The following is a 19444-nucleotide window of genomic DNA, read 5'->3' as shown; positions in this document are numbered from 1 at the left end:
ATGTATAGGAAAAAGCAACCGATTTCAGAAGCCAGATTGGACGCATCCCAATCGAACTAGCAGCTGACCCTAAGCAGCTTATTATACCTCATTTTGCGACGATGCTAGCTCTTACACTATTAACATAATTATTCATACTTGATTGACATAGAACTCTGGAATTAAATGCCTAAAATAAAATATAAAGAACCGGTGGTAGCTCTACATATAACTCAATCCTGTAACATGACGTCTCAAAAATGCTTTTATTTTTACTTAAATAAAGTTATCATTTTATTTTAAATGTCCTTCATACCGGAAAATATTATGAGTATTCTTTCGTTATTGATGAATATTTGGTACTATCCAGAAGGACTTTTCTAAGGTCCGAAATATATTTAGATTAGCCTTAGCCTTATAATTAATATATAAAATAATTGTATAAATTGTACTCATATAACATAGCACAGTTGTCTTTATCCGGAGAACCAGTGGTAGAGAGTAAATTATTTTAATTAGTAAATTGTCAATACAAAAGTGATAAACCAGATGGTTCAGTTTTTAGAACTCGATAATCTTAACAGATCAATGCGGGCTTACACTAGGACAAGGACAACTAGATTTAAAACGGACGGTACAGAAAAAAATCGAAATTTTCATCTAAATCCGCTTGTTTTAGATGAAAATTTGCAATCAGTAAATCCACCAACCGGCATTCCAGCAGCGTGGTAGAAAATCCTAACCTTCTCTACAAAAATGAGGCCTTAGTCCAGCAAAGGGACTCTGCGTGTTGTTGCTATGAAATTCAAAAGTACTGGTAATAGCGTCACGTCACGTCGTTGGAGTGACAGGTGATTCTGTGGCTCTAATAGTTTTAAATTAAATAAAAGACAAAGATTCTATTAAAAAGTTTTATTATTGTAAAAAATTGTGAGTGTGACAATATTCCGTGAGTAAACTATAGAGGGAAGACCTTATTAGTGTTTATTAACATAAATACCATTAAAATACTCTGAACGGTCTGTTACAATATACCCACGTAACCTTGAAGTGAAAGAAAAAAGTTATTTTTAATCTAAATTTTTTATCAATGTCTTAAATAGTGATTGTCCCAACTTAGTGACTATAATTCTTTCCATTAATATACATAATTTTATTTTAAACACAAATTAAAAACATTTTACAACGCCATCTAGCGTCCATCATTAACACTACTTTGTACTTCATTCATATCGATCATGGGAAATAAGTGCAAGCACTGTGGCAAATTCCTCGCGACAACAGATGATGTAAAATGCGCAAAATGCGCGTCACGATATCACCGGGTCTGTTTAAATATTGGCCCAGATACGAGGATTAACGGCAAATGGATGTGCCGGGAGAATAAAGGGAGTCCAAAACTATGTACCCCTGTTCTGGCCTCCTCCCCCCACCCCAAGGATGCTGCTGATGATACCTTCGCCGATGCAAACGTAGGCGAGGACGTGTCGGCAACACTGTTGCAGGAGATCCGTCTGCTACGAAAGGAAATGGCATCTGTTTCTCTAGATATGTCATTGTTTCGAGAAGAAGTTTCGGTTGAACTCGAACATGATGGAATTTAATAATCGCTTGACTTCGGTTGAAGAGAGAATTTCCGCTTTGGAATCGCAAGACGCTGCCATTCAAAGCCAAACCGAAGAGAAGCAAAGCGGATTTTTTGCGATTACGCATGGAGATTAATGAGAGGGAACAGGACCACTTTGCAACCGATCTCGAATTGGCTTGCGTTGCCGAGAAGTCTGGTGAGAACACGCTCAACATCGTTATATCATGTGCGAGGAAATTCGGTCTCGACCTTACCGAACAAGACATAGTGAGTGCAGAGCGTTCGGGACAGCGACGTTCCACGGCGGCTGACGGCGAGCGAGTGCGACCGCGTCCTATTGTGGTGCGGCTGACGCGCCGCTCACTGCGCGACGAGCTGCTGCGAGCGGCGCACGTGCGGCGCGGCGTCGATACGTCGGGCATCATCGATGGGGAGCTGCGACGTTATTAATCGCTACCTTTTTTTCAAAGCACGAGAGGAAGGTAGAAGTAAGGGATGGCGTTTCGTGTGGACGCGAGGTGGCAAGGTCTTCGTGCGGAAACAGAAATTCAAAAGTTTTTTGGTTTTAACAAAGATTAGAGTGCCTAATAATTAACGTTAATAAAGAATATTCCTCTATTGTTGTTAAATACTGTACGTGCTATTACTGTCTGCTCACTCTTAATTTCACCATTCATTTTATAGTACTTGAGCCTTTAGTATATAACATTATATTATCCTGGTGTGCTAATTTAATGAGTGAGATGCCCAAATTCAAATAATGCAATATAGCAAACTTTTGCCAATATTTTCATATTATTTTTACATCACATTATATAGTATTATACAACTTGCACTTTATTATACTTACTTATAATTATTATATCGGTCTTTTATACAGGTTTATTGTTATAACTGGCTTTCCTTTTCTGTTCTATTTTTTAAATTCTTTCTGTATATGTCTCTCTTCTAGTTGAATGTTTTCAGGTGTATCTGCATATACACGGGAATTGCTGTGCCCGTGACTTCGTACGCGTTTGAATTTAACATAAAAAGTTAAAGAAAATTACATTACTTTCATACAACCTTTCTTCCCCCCTTTTCAACTATTTACAACACTTTTTTCCAATTAAAAATGCCTACGGCTTTTCTCAGGCTCTAGACTATCTGTGTACTAAATTTCATTTAAATCAGTTCAGTAGTTTTGGTGTGAAAGCGAGACAGACAGACAGAGTTACTTTCGCATTTAAAATATTAGTATGGATTTACTCGGTTTTCTTCCTTCATTGGTTTTTCTGTATCTTACGTCTTCTGGTGTTATGGGAAGATATGTTTCTATGCATATTAATTCATAAAAAAAAATTGATAAGATATACGAATGATAAGATATAAAATTTGATATACTGGTGGTTAATAAAATTAAAGGGGGCACATTCGTACGCGTACGAATATACCCCCTGTCTAACTGTCCGAATGCACCCCATGCCTTTACACAAAATTAAATACAACTATATACAAAAATTTAATTAGAAATATAACAATTAAAGCTCAAATTAAACAATGTTAACATTAATCAATCATCACCATTTTGTCAAAAACATAACAATTCTACTTACAATTACGAACTAAACTTAGGTAAAAAATTTACTTAAAAAAGTAGTGATTCTAAGGTTTCATACTTAATGAGTAAAACGTAACCTTATTATTAAGACTCCACTGACCGTCCCTCTGTCTGTCTGTACGTCTGTCGGTCACCAGGCTGTATCTCATGAACCTAGACAATTAAAATTTTAACAGATAATGTTTTTTAATTGGTATTTTTTTATGTGTTCGATAATTTTCTTTACGTTTTCCCATTTCATTCTGAACAAGATAGAAATTAAATAGATAGACCGGTTAGTAATACTTACTTAGTCTATCTGGTTTCTTGAAAAGTAAAAATTAACAATTGCATCTCACGACACTCGCGCCCCACCCTTATGCTAACTTGTCTATGTGTGCGTAGACGATTCGCGAAATTATAAGACTCGGCTCGAAATAAAAACTGACGTACTGCCACCTTGGGCTCTGGGGAGGGACTGAAAATTTATTAACAGCGATGTCGAATAATAAGTCAATACCGTCAAATTATTTTCTCCATACTAAAAAGTATGGACGACGAATGCCAAAAAGTAAGCAATATTTAAATAAAAATTATTATAATATTGTGTGATATAATAGAAATTGAACAGGGTGAACTTATTATTTACACTTTTGTGTCCCCATTTAACCAAAAATACATGTATACTAGTATAACTAGCAGCTAAATAGCTTAAAAATGTTAATAGAAAAGGTCGATTTCAGTGTTTGGAGAGTGTTTTTTTCATCCATAATGAATGCTCCAGTTTTAAGATATTTTGAAAATAGTAAGTGCTATTTAGGCGTTCCGCAAGGACTGTCCTCTTAATGAGGATATAGAAAATGCATCTTTTTTTAAAAAATCCTCTGGACCGACAAATTCAAATTTGATCAAGATGGTATTACTAACTACCACAATAAACATTATTGGAGTGAAAAAAGCAATCTAAATACTGCAGCTTACGAAGATTTTTTGGCATAAAAAATGTTTGACCTCCTCGAAGACGTACCTTTGGCTTTTTTCATTGTTCGAAATTGTTTCTATCAGTTAAAATTATCATATCAAATTCGTAAATACTTAAAACCTCATGTGAGAGTAAACTTATGCGAGGCACTTGTTCTTTCGAAATTAAATTATGCTGACATCGTAACGGGCCCGAGGTTACTAATGCGTACTAAAAATCTTATTCAAAAGGTTCAAAATGCCTGTGCTAGATATTGCTTCAACGTTCCTCCACGCTCACACGTTACCCCATATTTGACCTCTGCTAAGATGTTAAAGATGGACTATCGCAGACAGTTACATTTCGCGACATTATTGTTCAGCATAGTGAAGTACAAAATGCCTCCATACCTTTATCACAAATTAAAATGGGCATGCGAACAGAGACTAACCCACGAAACACGAGCATCGTCCTACTCGTTGACCATGCCGCCATATAAGACTGCTGCCTTTCGGGGGAGTTTTATTTACACTGCGACAAAGTGCTGGAACAACCTGCCGCCACCTCTTCGAAACCTGAAAACATTAAATATCTTTAGGAACAAATTTAAAAAGTATTTAACAGATTTACAATTACATTCTTAATAGACATAACCATTTTTTTTTCTTCGCACGTTTTTTTGTGTAAAATTGGTGTAAATTATTACCTTTTTGATATGGCCTTTTGGCAGCGTGACGATGCTCCTGTGCTCTCAGCAAATATGTACAGTATTTTGTCAAGCACGTTGATTGCTTGATGTAATGATTGAAACCCCCAATCTAAAAATGTAATTAGATATATGTTATATAAAATTTACTATTTTTATACCCACAGCTAGCTGCGAAAAGCGCGTATTAAATCATTATGACTGTACTATGTATTACCAAATTCAATTTCAGTCATAATCTATTCCATAATGAGGGATTAACAAAATTTATTTTCAACTTACCCCCTGTTGTAGCATTCATTTTATATTTATTTTAGTTTTAACAGTTCTTCTTTAGGTAGTTTCGTTTAGGAGACACTATTATACACTGTAATATTAAATGATTATCTGTGCATACATACGAGTATCTCGATAAGTCCCGTGACGTTTGTTAACGTTCGATCAAGCGAGCGTTCGGACTTTAACTAAGGCGTTCACTTTATTGTTATTTATATATAACCACACAAATCTTAATATTTTTTCTTTTTTTATTTATCTTGTATTTATTTACTACCTGCGACGTGACGCACGTGACTGGCGACCACAGAATACCAGCGTTGAAACTCATTTTACAATGATTTCAACATAAGCTGAGTGGTTTACCAATTTGGGCATCACATTCTCTGTGTCTTTTGTTATTTTGTATGTATATATTTCTATGATCTGTAAAATGTGTATGTCCAAATAAAGATTTTTTGATTTGATTTGATTTGATTTAATATTCTACTTGAATAAAAATAAGATTAATTACTAACATAAATTGAGCCTGTCCGAGCACAAATGGGTTTCAACAAATCATTGCTGAAAATTCAAGTTTTAATCAGTAGACCATCTCAGATTAGCAGATAAAGTTTAATTCTAAAAAGAAAACAATATGAACACTTGACATTTCAATTTATGAAGATAATTAAGGAGATAAGATAGATAAAATGAAATGACTCTCCTTAATCTTAAAATAAAGCTCAACTTGTTATAAAATTAGTGAAGTGTTTGTCTCTGGACCAAATTTTTGACAATCGGTCAATGACCTTTGTGAAAAATTTAATTTTAATTGTAATTATATATATTATGTAATTGTATTTAACTAACATGACTTTGTATTTTTAAATGTTGAAAAAGAGTAACTACTGAGTTTCTTGCCGGTTCTTCTCGGTAGAATCTGATCCGAAAAAAAATTGTTATGTAATCTTTATTAGCAATAAACGTTAGCACCAAGGAGCTTCCGTGTATTCCATTGTTTATTATTCAACTAATCAAAAGCCCTATCACCACTTTACGCAAGCCCATAAATAGTACCGATACTGGTAGTTGTTGTGTTCCAGTTTGGAGGATGAGTGAGCTCGTGTAACTATGGGCACAGAGTCGTTTATCAGTCCAGCTACCAAACTTATAAAAATAATGCTCAGTAGTCAAAAATATCGTAAGGAAAACTGCCTCGTTTGCCTTTTTGTTATAATTGAAATTATATCACCCATCAACCCGGTTTAGAACCTTCTCAGAAGAAGAAGCCTTTACCTAACAGTGGAATCAACAATACAACTTAGCAATATATGTATCAGTGAAATTCGACAAAGTTCACCAATGATTACAAAAAGGCGCCCATATGAAAATAACAACTTAAATTGAGTTTTGACGTCGGCCTATCTTTTACAAAGTTTAGCATAAAATTGACGTGAGGGAAATGTGCCGTGTCAAAACAGACGTCGATTAAATTATCTGTTAAAATTTAAACAGAAGTTAACAAGAGCATAAAATAAACACGTCATTTCAATAGTCGCTTTCAATTATAACAAATCGAATGAAGCGGCGGAGCACATGTACTTATATAATAATACTAGCTGAAACTGCGAATAAAAAAACAATCCCCGTTTTACCCCTTTAAGGGTGAAGTCTACACCTTATAAAGAACCTACCCGCCAAATTTCAAGTTTCTAGGTGTTATAGTTTCAGAGATTTCGTGATTAAGCAGTGAATGGTATTTCGCTTTTATACATATGTATATATAGAAGATTATATACTAAAACCTTCGCTAAAAGACGCTACGTCTTATTACATGATTATTATTTATATAAATAAGTTTTGTAGTTTTTATTAGTAAAAATTGGCACCAAATTATATTCCCTCCAACAACTGAGGGTTCAACAGAGGTTTGACTTTGTTGAAGTTTATATCTTTTTTAGGTTTGTGAAAATAAATAAATACTTTTATAGGTGGTAGAACTTTGTGCGGTATCATAAATATACCAGTTATTGTACTGACAAAGAATACTACTTACAACTTCCTTAAATTACAACAATGTTCCGTCATGTAAAAAAATATGGTCAAATTCGACTACCTGGAGATAACCTTTGCAATAGGACAAGGGGATGTCCTGGAACCACAAATTATAGCATAAGTACCCCGGTGCTCTTTGAAAATTTACTCAGTATTGTTATAGACATAAAACTCAAAACGGTGCAGAGAATTATTCACAGTCCTAGTTGAGGCTTGGATTTTTCTATGTGGTGAAAACCACCGTCAGCGAGTTTTGAGGTCAGAGGAACACTTTAGAGGAACAGGTTTTCGCTTTTTTGTATAATGTAATAAGATTTGATCCTGTTTCATTTCACATATTACGCAATATAAACTAATTTGGCTCCAATTGCTATAATATGAGACTGCTAATTACATAACATAATACATTAAACGTTATAGTGAAGAACACATAAAAGTCGAGATTCACTGAAACCTGTGTCTGAAGTGAATATCGAAACCATATCATCTTCTTTCGAATCCTTTCCAAAATATTTATATTTTATTTACACTTTTTATATAACATTTATTATGTACAATTATACCTACTCAAAACTATAGACACATTGTCTAGGTCATAAAGTTGCAGATCCTGAGGGCTTTAAAGTCGAGCTGTATCAATAAGAGTAATTGGAATTTTTCATTGAGAAGTATTCAGTAGCAGGAGACATAAAGTTGTAAGTATTTACAATCCCGTGCCTCAATAAGGTCGTAGAGCCGTGGGGCCTGATCTGTCTCCGGTCGTGTTCGTTCGCTTCATCTTAGGATTATTGAAGTGAGAGAAATACAAGGTTTGCTTGTAATTTCCTACATACTTTTGAACTTAAAAATATATTTATGAGCACCTATCTATTTATATAAGAATTATTAACATTAAGTCCTTAAATATATAGAAATACGAATTAAATATAGTTAATGTATAAATCTTGACCGCGTGGAATGGTGGCAAGAATGTTAGCAGCGTTTCCCCGTTGAATCGCAATTCCGATCCTCTGGCCAAAAAACCAGCCCTCCTGTCACCAGTGGAGGCAATAAGGCGAGGTGTTATACTTTTATGGGTATAAAGACTTGCAAATGGGAATCTGTTGGTAATTCCAGTCCAAATACATTGGCTCTATGAGAAATATTAACTACCCCTTACATTTTCCATGCGCCACAAACATTGGGAACTAAGATGTTCGATTATCATAGCTATTTTCTATAGTTATACAAGAACTCTCAAGTAAATATTATATGTATGAGATATTTGGTAATTAAATCGTAACGATACGCCTTAAGGGCTTACTCACATGGTTTACATCGACTTAACAAAAAGGGTAGCATCTATTTAATGTACTAACTAATTGCAGCTCTTAGATAAGTTATATCATAAATAATACACGAGGCCCAGCGGTTATACGATGTGAATCTTAACCGATGATTCTGAGTTCAAACCCGGCAAGCATCACGTGTGTCCATTAGTGGGACGTTAACAGGTCATTACTAAGATTTAATGTACCCAACCTTGTCAGTTTCTTTTAAAATATTTCAAGAATAATTTGTATTTTTCATTTAAAAAAAATACTAAAAAATAAAGCGAATCAAAATAATCAATTTATTATTATTCAAACTTCCACAAGGCACGATTTGAAAATAAAGCGGCAATGAACTTATGTAGAAATTCATAGAGTGCTAATGGTATACTTCGATTATATACTGACCGTATGGGGAGTAAAAGTAATCTAACAGAATGTAAATTTCCCACTGCTGAGCTAACGGGTAAACTCTTACTAGAAAAAAAGAGTGATTCGTAACCGGGCTTGAACTTCTAGTCTTCGGTCAAGCTACACAAGCTCTCACCGCGTCATCTCAGCTCATATAAGGAGCGGTTTAGATTTTCAAGAGTACACTTTTTATATTGAATTTCAGAGGGTTCTTATAGTACGACAAAATTTAAATGTAGATTAAAAAAAAACATTCAATCCTCGATTTGGTGAATGTTGGTTATAGGACATTATAAATTGTTAAGTTTGAGTAAAGATCATTTTCGCATAAGAAATAAATAAAGATTGATGATTTCGAAGGCGCACTTGATTCGGATATGATCGATCTTACGAACTTTGCCCACGTTACATCTAAGTTTCGTCGTACTATACCTTCTTTACAAAATGAAAGATAACTGACGGATACTCACCTGTCAAACGATATTCCCGTGAGAGTGAACACGCTTGCCGCGACCGTCACGTTCGCTATGAAATTGCTAAGCTGACAGTAGCGCACTCCGAAGACCCAGTCACTGAAAATAGGCACGGCTATGAGGTATTGACTTAAGTATGTATATCTAGATTATCTTATTAACCGTCTCAGTATCTAAGTGCAACGTTTCTTAATAAGACTTTTGAAAGTGAAAGGTTTCTGATGCAAGGAAAAACATACAGGTAAGAAATATATTAAATAAGGAACAATAAAATATATTTAGAGAACAACGGTTTAGGGAAATTAAATGGAAATAAAATTTAACATACAAACTATTAGTACTCATCACGCTGTGCTCTGGATTTTGAAAATAATATGATGATTAAATATAAAAAAAACAAGTGCGAGACGGACTCGCCCATGAAGGGTTTCGTAGCAGCAAGTAACAAAGTTTATGTTTATAAAATTAAATATTTTTTTTAACATTTGAGTTGATTGAATGGAAGGTAAATTGCGGTTTACGATTTATGAAATAACCAATTTTGGGTGGAAGTTTACATGGTAATGTACATCATATTTTTTTTTTAGGTTTATCATTCTCTTATTTTAGAAGTTACAGCGAGGTGCACATTTTACCACTTTGGGAGTGCATCTCACCCAAACTATTCAGTTTAGAAAAAAAAAAAATGTTAGAAACCTCGATGTCATTTTTGAAGGCCTATCCATAGTCCCCACGTATGGGTTTGATGGAAAAAAATTTTTGAGATTCAGTTCTAAGAATGGGATACCCCCAAAATTTATGGTTTTTTTTTTCTATTTTTGTGTGAAAATCTTAATGCGGTTCACATAATACATCTATTTACCAAGTTTCAACAGTGTAGTTCTTATAGTTTCGGAAAAAAGTGGCTGTGACATATGGACGGACAGACAGACAGACAGACATGATGAATCTATAAGGGTTCCGTTTTTTGCCATTTGGCTACGGAATACTCAAAATGATTATACGATGTTTCTTCTTTCAGTGGTGAGGAAAGCAGAAATCATGTACATACATGCTGGTCAGATATTAATAATTTAGGTAACCTAATGTGCCTCTGATAAAGTTATTGCAATCTGCCAGCTTGAATGGTAAAGGTCTTATCGAAGGGTAAAAAAGTAAGGGGGACAAATGAATTAATTTATATAGCAAAAATGTCATCGTCGTATTCGCCAAGTGTCTGGAGTGCAACATGCCATTAAGAACTGCGATGTTCCAAAAACCACGTACCAAGAATTTTATTTAGACTTAAATTACCATTACTTAATACGGTAATTAAAATGTCACCACGTGCCATTTTATTGCGACCACGTTCGGGTGATTACCATAAAACGTTATATGTACAACATGTTGTATGTGTATCACGGTGAACTTTAATCATGAACATTTTGCCGCTCCGATGAAATCATTTAATTATTGATGAAAATTTAAAATGTTTTATAAAACGAACCGTGATGAATGTGCAGAAAAATAAAAAAATACGTTGTTTTTTTAAAAAAGGTAGCTGGTAGGACAAACGTGCCACTGATGGTAAATGGTCACCGATTATAAGACTGTAAGAAATATTAACCACCGTCAACCTTGGGATTTAAGATGTTATGTCCTTGTGCCTGTAGTTATTCTGACTCAATCTGTCTTCAAACCGGAACTCAGACATACTAATAACATAATCGATCTACAATCTGCGTGCAATAACTACATTGTCACACCATTAATAGGCTTCTTGTATCAGTTGAGTTATTATTTATTATTTGTGTCCTTAATGTAAAAAAGTAGTAGTCAGAGCAACTCGTCTTCAAATACACTTTGGTCTAGTGGCTTGGATCCCGAATTCCTGGGTCCAAGCTCCAGGTCTGAACTCTATTCGGGAGTATCGGTTTTCCGTCCCATCGGATTGTGGAAGAGCACCAGTTTCCCTTGATAGGCTGATGTAGTCGAAATCAGTGAAAATAACATCATAATTTCATATAATTTACTCGTATATGCGAACTGAGTTTCCACAGTATATCACTTTTAATCCTATCACTATTGATATCGTTGGTGACAAGGTGGATTGAATACGACTTAATTTTTTACGAATTAATTTAAATTTGTACTCATGAAATCAATCTTCTTGACTGAGTATCAACTCTCAGTCAAAACTACTAAGTTTATAAAGCTGATATTTGAAATATAGATTTATTTTCTAAACGTCCATTAAGAAAGGATTTTTGAAAATTTCAACTTTAAGGGTACAGAGGTATATCACATTTATATGAATTTTTCCGTATAATATTCCCAGAATATAAGAAGACATAAGAAGAAATCTTATAATTATATTCTTAGTAATTTAACTGGAAAATAATTAATGTAATTTTAAAGCCAGCGACCGATGCTATCTCTATTTGGGAAAGTTCCGCGCTACCATATCGATAAAAAAGTACTTACGTACTAAGCTGATCGATACGGTTAACCAATGAAAACTCGATGAGGGAAATAGACATCCGCCCATCGATTTAATTTGCGAAACCATGTGGTATAATATTTTTACGATGTTTTCAATTTTAAGATTAAAATAATTATAAATGACAAACCTGTGAAGCATGTAGATGAAATTAAAGAGGCAGTTTAGAGATGCCATCATTAAGTCAGCGAATGAGAGGTTCACGAGGAAGTAGTTGGTCACAGTCCGCATTCTTCTGTGAGCTGAAAAAGTATTTAATATTAACACGTGACACGGTGAAGTATTAATCCTTATCAGTTATTTTATCACCAAATATCATTTATTTGTATTGTTGTGTTCAGGTTTGAAGGCTGAGATAGACAAAATGACACATAGTATTAGACTGGCAGCGAAATTATGTTGTGATAAATAGTTTACATTAACTTGTTAATGTCTTTAAATTAAGGCGACCTTTTACAATCAGCATAATTAGCCTCATAAAATAAATTAAAAAAAAAATCTCACGTAAATATGGTGTATATTTCAACTTATGAATACTGGATGGCGCTATGTCAAATTGAGAACATTTCTAAATCGCGATGGCAAGATTCGCTGATTGTTTGTATATAGCACTATGGAAAGATTCAAATAAACTCGGTTATCAGTGGCACCTAATAGTTTTATTAGTAAAAATTATTGTCGTGGAGCATACTTAGGATCGAGTTGTTCAATCTATGTACCTCTTACCAATGAAATTGCCGTTTGATATAGAAATTTATGTAATAAAAAATCGGAGTACTGGATATTATGGACGATGCCCTTTGCCATTTCAATAAAAGTTAATTGATAGCTCTGCTAAAGAAATACTAGGAACGGGAATTGATGTACTCTTTTATAGTTTATCACTCAGCGGATATTAAAAATTACGTAAAATGGAACAAAAAAAGCTGTTGGAGCGATGGCTGATTGACGGAGAGTTTCCAGTCGTAAATCTTATAAAGTTCAGACTGCCCATTGTGCAACGTATCGACAATTCTTGTCATGAGTTAGATGCGAACTAGACCAATTGACAAGCCTCGGTTGTTTAATAGTGATCTTGTATATTAAGACAGTGGCACAGTAGATTTCTGTAGTATTTGTAATGAACAGCGGCAGTAAAAGCCCATCATACAATAACAAGAAGCTTTATCTCACGTAATATCAACCCCGTGTCCAGTCATCACAACAGACGCTCTAGAATCATGAACCCTCCCATTTCTGTGCTTGTGTTCTTTTTTTATGGTATCGGTAGGCGGAGGAGCAAATGGGCCACCTGATGGTAAGTGGTCACCACCGCCCATAGACAACGTTGCTGTAAGAAATATTAACCATTTCTTACATCACCAATGCGCCACCAACCTTGGGAACTAAGATGTTATGTCCCTTGTGCCTGTAGTTACACTGGCTCACGCAACCTTAACACAACAATACTGAGTACTGCTGCGTGGCGGTAGAATATCTGATGACTGGGTGGTACCTACCCAGACGGACTTGCACAAAGCCCTACCACCAAGTAAAACCTTGTGTTTTATAAGTAAATGCAAGATTCGGCGATTTTATATTTGTTGCTCAATGATATCATATAGTACTCATTTTTTTTCTATTACAGATTACAATACGAAGTTTTCTTTCACCTCTAGCGAGATGAAAAATAAATTCAAATAAAAAACGTGGAAACCTATTTAACTTGCCAACTTAAGTATCACTGACCTGACTGATTTCTTTATGTAACTTTTTTTCAAACATGTCAAGAATTCGTCTTACTCAAATTAATGAATATTCCAAATATGATTACAAGTAGGCATATCGTAATGACCGATATTAATCATGCAAATGTACCATTTATGTATTGAAACGGATTTTGCTATTTTAATTGTTAGTGTTTTTCGTTTTCTTTTTTTTAATTACTAATTATAATTAATAGTGATACATATTATGAGTTGACTATATGTTTTTTGGTTCAATTATTTTTAATTACTTAATGGCTTGTAATAAGCCTTAATTCATTTTTGACAACCTCCGCGGTCGAGTGGTGTGTACACCGGTTTTCATGGGTACGCCACTCCGAGATCTCAGGTTCGATTCCCGGCCGAGACGACGTAGAAAAAGTTCATTAGTTTTCTATGTTGTCTGGTCTGGGTGTATGTGGTACCGTCGTTTTTTTCTGATTATCCATAACACAAGTGCTTTAGCTACTTACATTGGGATCAGAGTAATGTATGTGATGCTGTCCAATATTTACTTATTTTTCCAATTTAATTTCATCCTAATATTCACATATAATATTGATAATATTATAAAATTTATAATTTAATACCAACGATGCTATTTTCTTTTGTAATCATGAAAAAGCTGAAGTAAACGAACGGTGAAATATATTTCATAATTCTAAATTATATCTTTGCCATTAAAACACTTGGACCTTGCAGTAATAGTGCAAAAACCTTTAATAATCGTAAAACACGACTTCTATTGCCTTCACTGGTGTCAGGAGAGCTGGTCAATTTTCTGCCCAGACGAGCGGAAATACAATTCTTAAAATGCGGCTAGCGTTATTGCCAACATTCCACGCGGTCGTGATTTCTATAGGATCTATATTAACTTTTTATTTGTAAATAAATAACGGCCTGTAAAACTATTTCATGTTTATCTGAGCAACTTTAACGTCTGCGACTTTGCAAAGGATTTTGTTATATTTGAATGTCATACAAAGTATACAAAGTACCAGTAACGACTATAAAAAAACGAATATGTTTCCTATTGAAACTGTTTGATTTTTAGTAACACAACAAAAATGTCGTTGATAAGTAAAATCGAATAGCTTTTAAAAGGTGCATACGTCATTTGTTAACCATGATAACTTGTCATACGGGCCTATTGTTTTAATATAGACTATTCGTTTAATATGTAAACTGCTGAACTAAAATGAATCTTAAATTAAAGTAATAAAGTAAAAAGTCCAACGACGATTTAGCGACATAAAAGGTTCGTGTTAAACTTATGTTGTAGGCATTTTACATTTATCATTTATAAAGCTTAATTTAGTAAATCGTTAATAAGCAAGTTATTTTATTCGATAATAATAATATAATTATTATCGAATATTTAATTGTACTACAAAAAGAGCGTATTTTGTATATTATGCGCATACGCAGATATCGTTGTGTAGATATCATGAGACGTCCAAGGTTAAATAGTCCGAATTTAATATACCCGAAAAGTTGAAAGTATTGAAATAAAAACGGCCAATAAACCGAAGTTGTGACATTTGGATTCTTGCTCTTTAATCGTGAAATTCGACGTCTAATCATAAAATATATCTGGTTGCAACAAATAGTCACATTCCGAAGATTCTAGAACTTCTAGAACGAACTAGACATATATATTACCTATAAACAAGAAATACACCTCATTTAATGTTATTTAATCATCTCGATAAAGTCAAAATTCTTTAATTTTCATTTATAATTTTCGTTCATTTTACCCATAAATTTAACAACAGTAATAATTTGATCAAATTTGCCACTCGTAGGTAAACTTTACACTTAAAGTAATTTTGAGAAAATACTTAAAATCTACCCTTGCTCTCGAGGAGCATTGGAAATAGAATATCGAGCTAATGGTAATTTTATTAACTCTTTGACTGTAAGTTAGCTCAGAGACGGATTAATCAAAAAACGATAAAAAAAATATTTTTCTCACGTTAAGCAAAAATCGATTATGTTTTGACTCCAGAGCTAGTCAAAACATAATAAATTTGCACAAAATATTTATGTTGTAATACATAATATAAGATTATTGGTTTACGCGGCACATGCCGGTAGAGCTCCCTGTCGACATGATTATTTCCGACAGTTACACTCCATTTATACAGAACCTTTATTAGTTAATCACAAATCACTCCGTCCATTGTGGAAAACCATATGAAAATTCGTCCGGTAGTTATTGAATTTATCACTTCAGTCGTACAAACATATAGATGCAGCGAGGGCACTATATTTTCTAATATGCATTGACTTTTTAGTTTTTTTTTATGTCATGTAAGTACTGGAAAATGGGCAACCTCATAGTAAGTAGTCACCACTTCCCAAAGACAATGGTATTTCAAGAAATATTATACAGTCTTCAATGCGCCACAGCTGGGCTAAGGCCTCCTCTCCTTTTGAGGAGAAGGTTTGGAGCACATTCCACCACGCTCCAATGCGGGTTGGTGGATACATATGTGGCAGAATTTCGTTGAAATTAGACACATGCAGATTTCGTCACGATGTTTTCCTTCACCGCCGAGCACGAGATGAATTATAAACTCAAATTAAGCACATGAAAATTCAGTAGTCCTTGCCTGGATTTGAACCCGCAATCATCGGTTAAGATGCACGCGTTCTAACCACTGGGCCATCTCGGCTCAAACTCAAACTTGGGAACTAAGATGTTATGCCCCTTGAGACACAACGATACTAAGTATTGCTATTTGATGGTAGAATGTTTGATGAGTGTGTGACCAACTCAGACGGGCTTGCATGAAGCCTACCACCAAGTATATAATAAACATTAAGCTTACGTAGGCTATAATTCGAATTCATATTTTACATTCTATTATAAGTTCAACGTTTAATTTGAAAAAATAAAAATAAAGTATATATTCTATATCTTAACACTGATTTATGTTTTTATATTTAAAAAAACGGTCAAATGTTGACATAAAATCCGAACATTCTTTATACAAATAAACTATTAAAAGCGCTTTGGAATGTTACAGAATTACATGGAAATTTAAAAGCTAACACCGGTTTGGAATTTAGATACAATTTTTATACCCTCGCTAAATGCACGGAAGAGATAAAACGCTGTAAGCTTTAACGTAGGATAAAGAAGAGCAAAAAACATGGATGAACTGTGACGTGCAATATAAGACCATAATACGACGGAAGATTGATGGAAAAAACATAATTTGCGCAGAATTATTTTAGCTGTCATTATTTAAAATTTTATCATTTAGAACCAGTTGACTCAATGAAATATTTAGAAGTAACTATTGACTATTGAGTATACACTCCCCTGGGCTTCTAAATTTTTTTATGATATAGTTACTCGGACGAGCAAATGAGCCACCCAGTAAGTGGTTTCCATCGCTCACAGACAATGGCGCTGTGAGAAATATCAATCATTTCTTACATCGCCAATGCGCCACCAACCTTGGGAACTAAGATAATATGTCCCTTGTGAATGTAATTACACTCGCCTCACTCACCCTTCGATAAATATTATCGAAAAACTCCAATGAGTTGATCAATATCAGAAACTCATGTAAATTCGGTCCGGTACTTTTAGAAATGTTAGGAGATATTTAAATGTGCAAAGAATAACGGATAGTGTTGTATGACGTATGTCCCAAGTACCAGCAGAACAGATCGGTTGGCTTTTATTCTTCATTTTCGCAAAAAAATTGGCTGTGATAAAATGATTTTCCCAAAATACAACCTCTTTTTATACAATAGCATAATGCTTATGACTTTATTTAATTCAATTTATGACTTATTTAAACGAATAAATATAATTTTAGATAAGTGTTTTTGCTAGGACAAGGTAGGAGAAAATTAGAAAAATAAATTCTGTTAAGCCAGCTTAACGGTCCCACAGAGAATTTGTTACAAAAAGATTTGGGTCTCGAGAAATTGCCCGCGTTCTGTCAACTAACAAGTTTTTATTGGAAAAGTTTTATGTATATATGTATTTTTGTTTTATAAAACCATATATATAATTTAATATCTATGTTTTTATATTATATGCAAGCTGACTCGATCGACTATCGTTGTGACTCAGTCACATTTTTACTTAATACCAAACAAAAAAGTACTGTAACTTTTTCCAGAATTGTCCATTTACATATTGTCTTAGCCGTTTCAATGAATTTTACCAACAAACAGTATTTTATTTATGTTTATATAGATAGATTATATGAAACAAAACTGGGGCATTTGAAATTGAACAGGCTATGAACTATATTTTAGCGAATAATACCTTGTGGTATAGATCTAAGGACCGGAGCAAAACGCCCCAACTAATATGTCAGACTGTATTATTATGAGGACGTCCAAACAGATTTTGATGATGGTGGTATTTATTACAACGACTTTCCTGAGCTTTCAATTATATTGTCAAAATCACTTAAATCTTTAATTATAATTTTGAATACCTTAATCTACTTTATTTTTACCAGAAAAATATGAACAGATCGCACTCTCTATTTCCTTTATCAATCTGACTTAAATAGAAAGAAAGAAATGTTTATTAGTACACGACACAATTATAAAAAGTATAAAAATTAAAAAAAGAAAAACAACAAAAATAAAAAACGTATTAACTAATTATAACTACTAACTTAATCTACAAAAAAAAAACAACAACAACAAAACAAAACAATGACAGTTAACGTGTCCATAAGGTGTAACATTCAGACATTCAGCTTCCAAGTTGTGTTCAAGAACCCAAAGCTGATTTTCAATGGTACCATATGTGGTTGTGACGGGCTGTGACAATGTTAAATAATATTCAATATAATACATAACTGTGAAGATACAGTTATGTATTATATTGAATATTATTATATTATCAAATATGGAACCAGAAAACGGTTATAAAAAGTATGGTAATGATATTTAGCGGTAAAATAACTGTTCGGTGGTAAAACGCCTTTCCACAATCATTGTATAACTATCGCGGTTTCATAAAAACAGATATAATCACATATTTCTAATCAAAAGATTTTGACGAGTCCAAAAAAAATCAAACATAAAAATGTACTTTATTCAAGTAGGCTTTTACAAGCACTTTTGAATCGTCAAACTATTTTAAGCGAAGCTACCACCGGTGCGGAATGTAGATTCTACCGAGAAGAACCGACAAGAAACTCAGTAGTTACTCTTTTTCAACATATAAAAATACAGTCATGTTAGTTAAATATATATATATATAATTGTATTTAACTAATATAACACACACACATATATATATATAAAACATCATTTTACATGATATAAGATTTTTAGGAAAAGGAAATTTGACGCACCTGTAACAATCCAAATGACGATCGCATTGCCACCAATGGCAACAGTCAGCATAGCGGTAAACAAACAGACCCATGAGTTGTGAGCCCACACTGGCATAGTAGACGATGTGGGGGACGGCGTCGGTTTGTTAGGTACTAGGAGAGTAGCTGCGCCGAGGAGGCTTCGGTTGAAGTCCATTTCCCATGTGTAGATAACCTGCAGAATCAAATATTTTACTTTAATTTTGACGTAATTTTAATTGAATGGTATTTTAAAGTAAGTAACCCTTTCCTGGTATGTTTAAATTTATCTTCATCGGATACTACCGCCAGTTATGTTTCCGTTTTAAGGATGTGTAAATCAGTGTAACAGGCATGTTAGCTTCCCAGATCGGTGGCGCTTTGGCGAGGTCAGGCAAGGTTAATATTTCTTACAGCGCCAAGGTCTGTACACGGAATTGACCATTTACGAAGTGACCCATTTACCCATACCATAAAAACAAACTGACTGCTAACATACATAATAATTTACATAATAACATAAGAAATACATATGTCTTAATTGAAAATATATGTTAT

At 33.9% G+C, this 19444-nt stretch overlaps 1 protein-coding gene across 1 annotated transcript in view; it reads right to left on the bottom strand.

Annotated features, from left to right (window-relative positions):
* LOC113392175 (tachykinin-like peptides receptor 86C) overlaps window positions 1-19444 on the bottom strand; it is a 76302-nt gene that overhangs the window by 33627 nt on the left and 23231 nt on the right. Inside the window, exons 2-4 of the mRNA XM_064215393.1 lie at window positions 18887-19082; window positions 11930-12041; window positions 9318-9419 (exon numbers count right to left, since the gene is read on the bottom strand). Coding sequence (XP_064071463.1) covers window positions 9318-9419; window positions 11930-12041; window positions 18887-19082 — 410 coding nt within the window. The remainder of the gene's footprint in view (window positions 1-9317; window positions 9420-11929; window positions 12042-18886; window positions 19083-19444) is intronic.

This window comes from Vanessa tameamea, chromosome 7 (assembly GCF_037043105.1).
Source record: "Vanessa tameamea isolate UH-Manoa-2023 chromosome 7, ilVanTame1 primary haplotype, whole genome shotgun sequence".
Classification (NCBI taxonomy): Eukaryota; Metazoa; Arthropoda; class Insecta; order Lepidoptera; family Nymphalidae; genus Vanessa; species Vanessa tameamea.
Note: the sequence above shows the minus strand (reverse complement) of the source record. Positions and strands in the feature narration are given on the sequence as shown.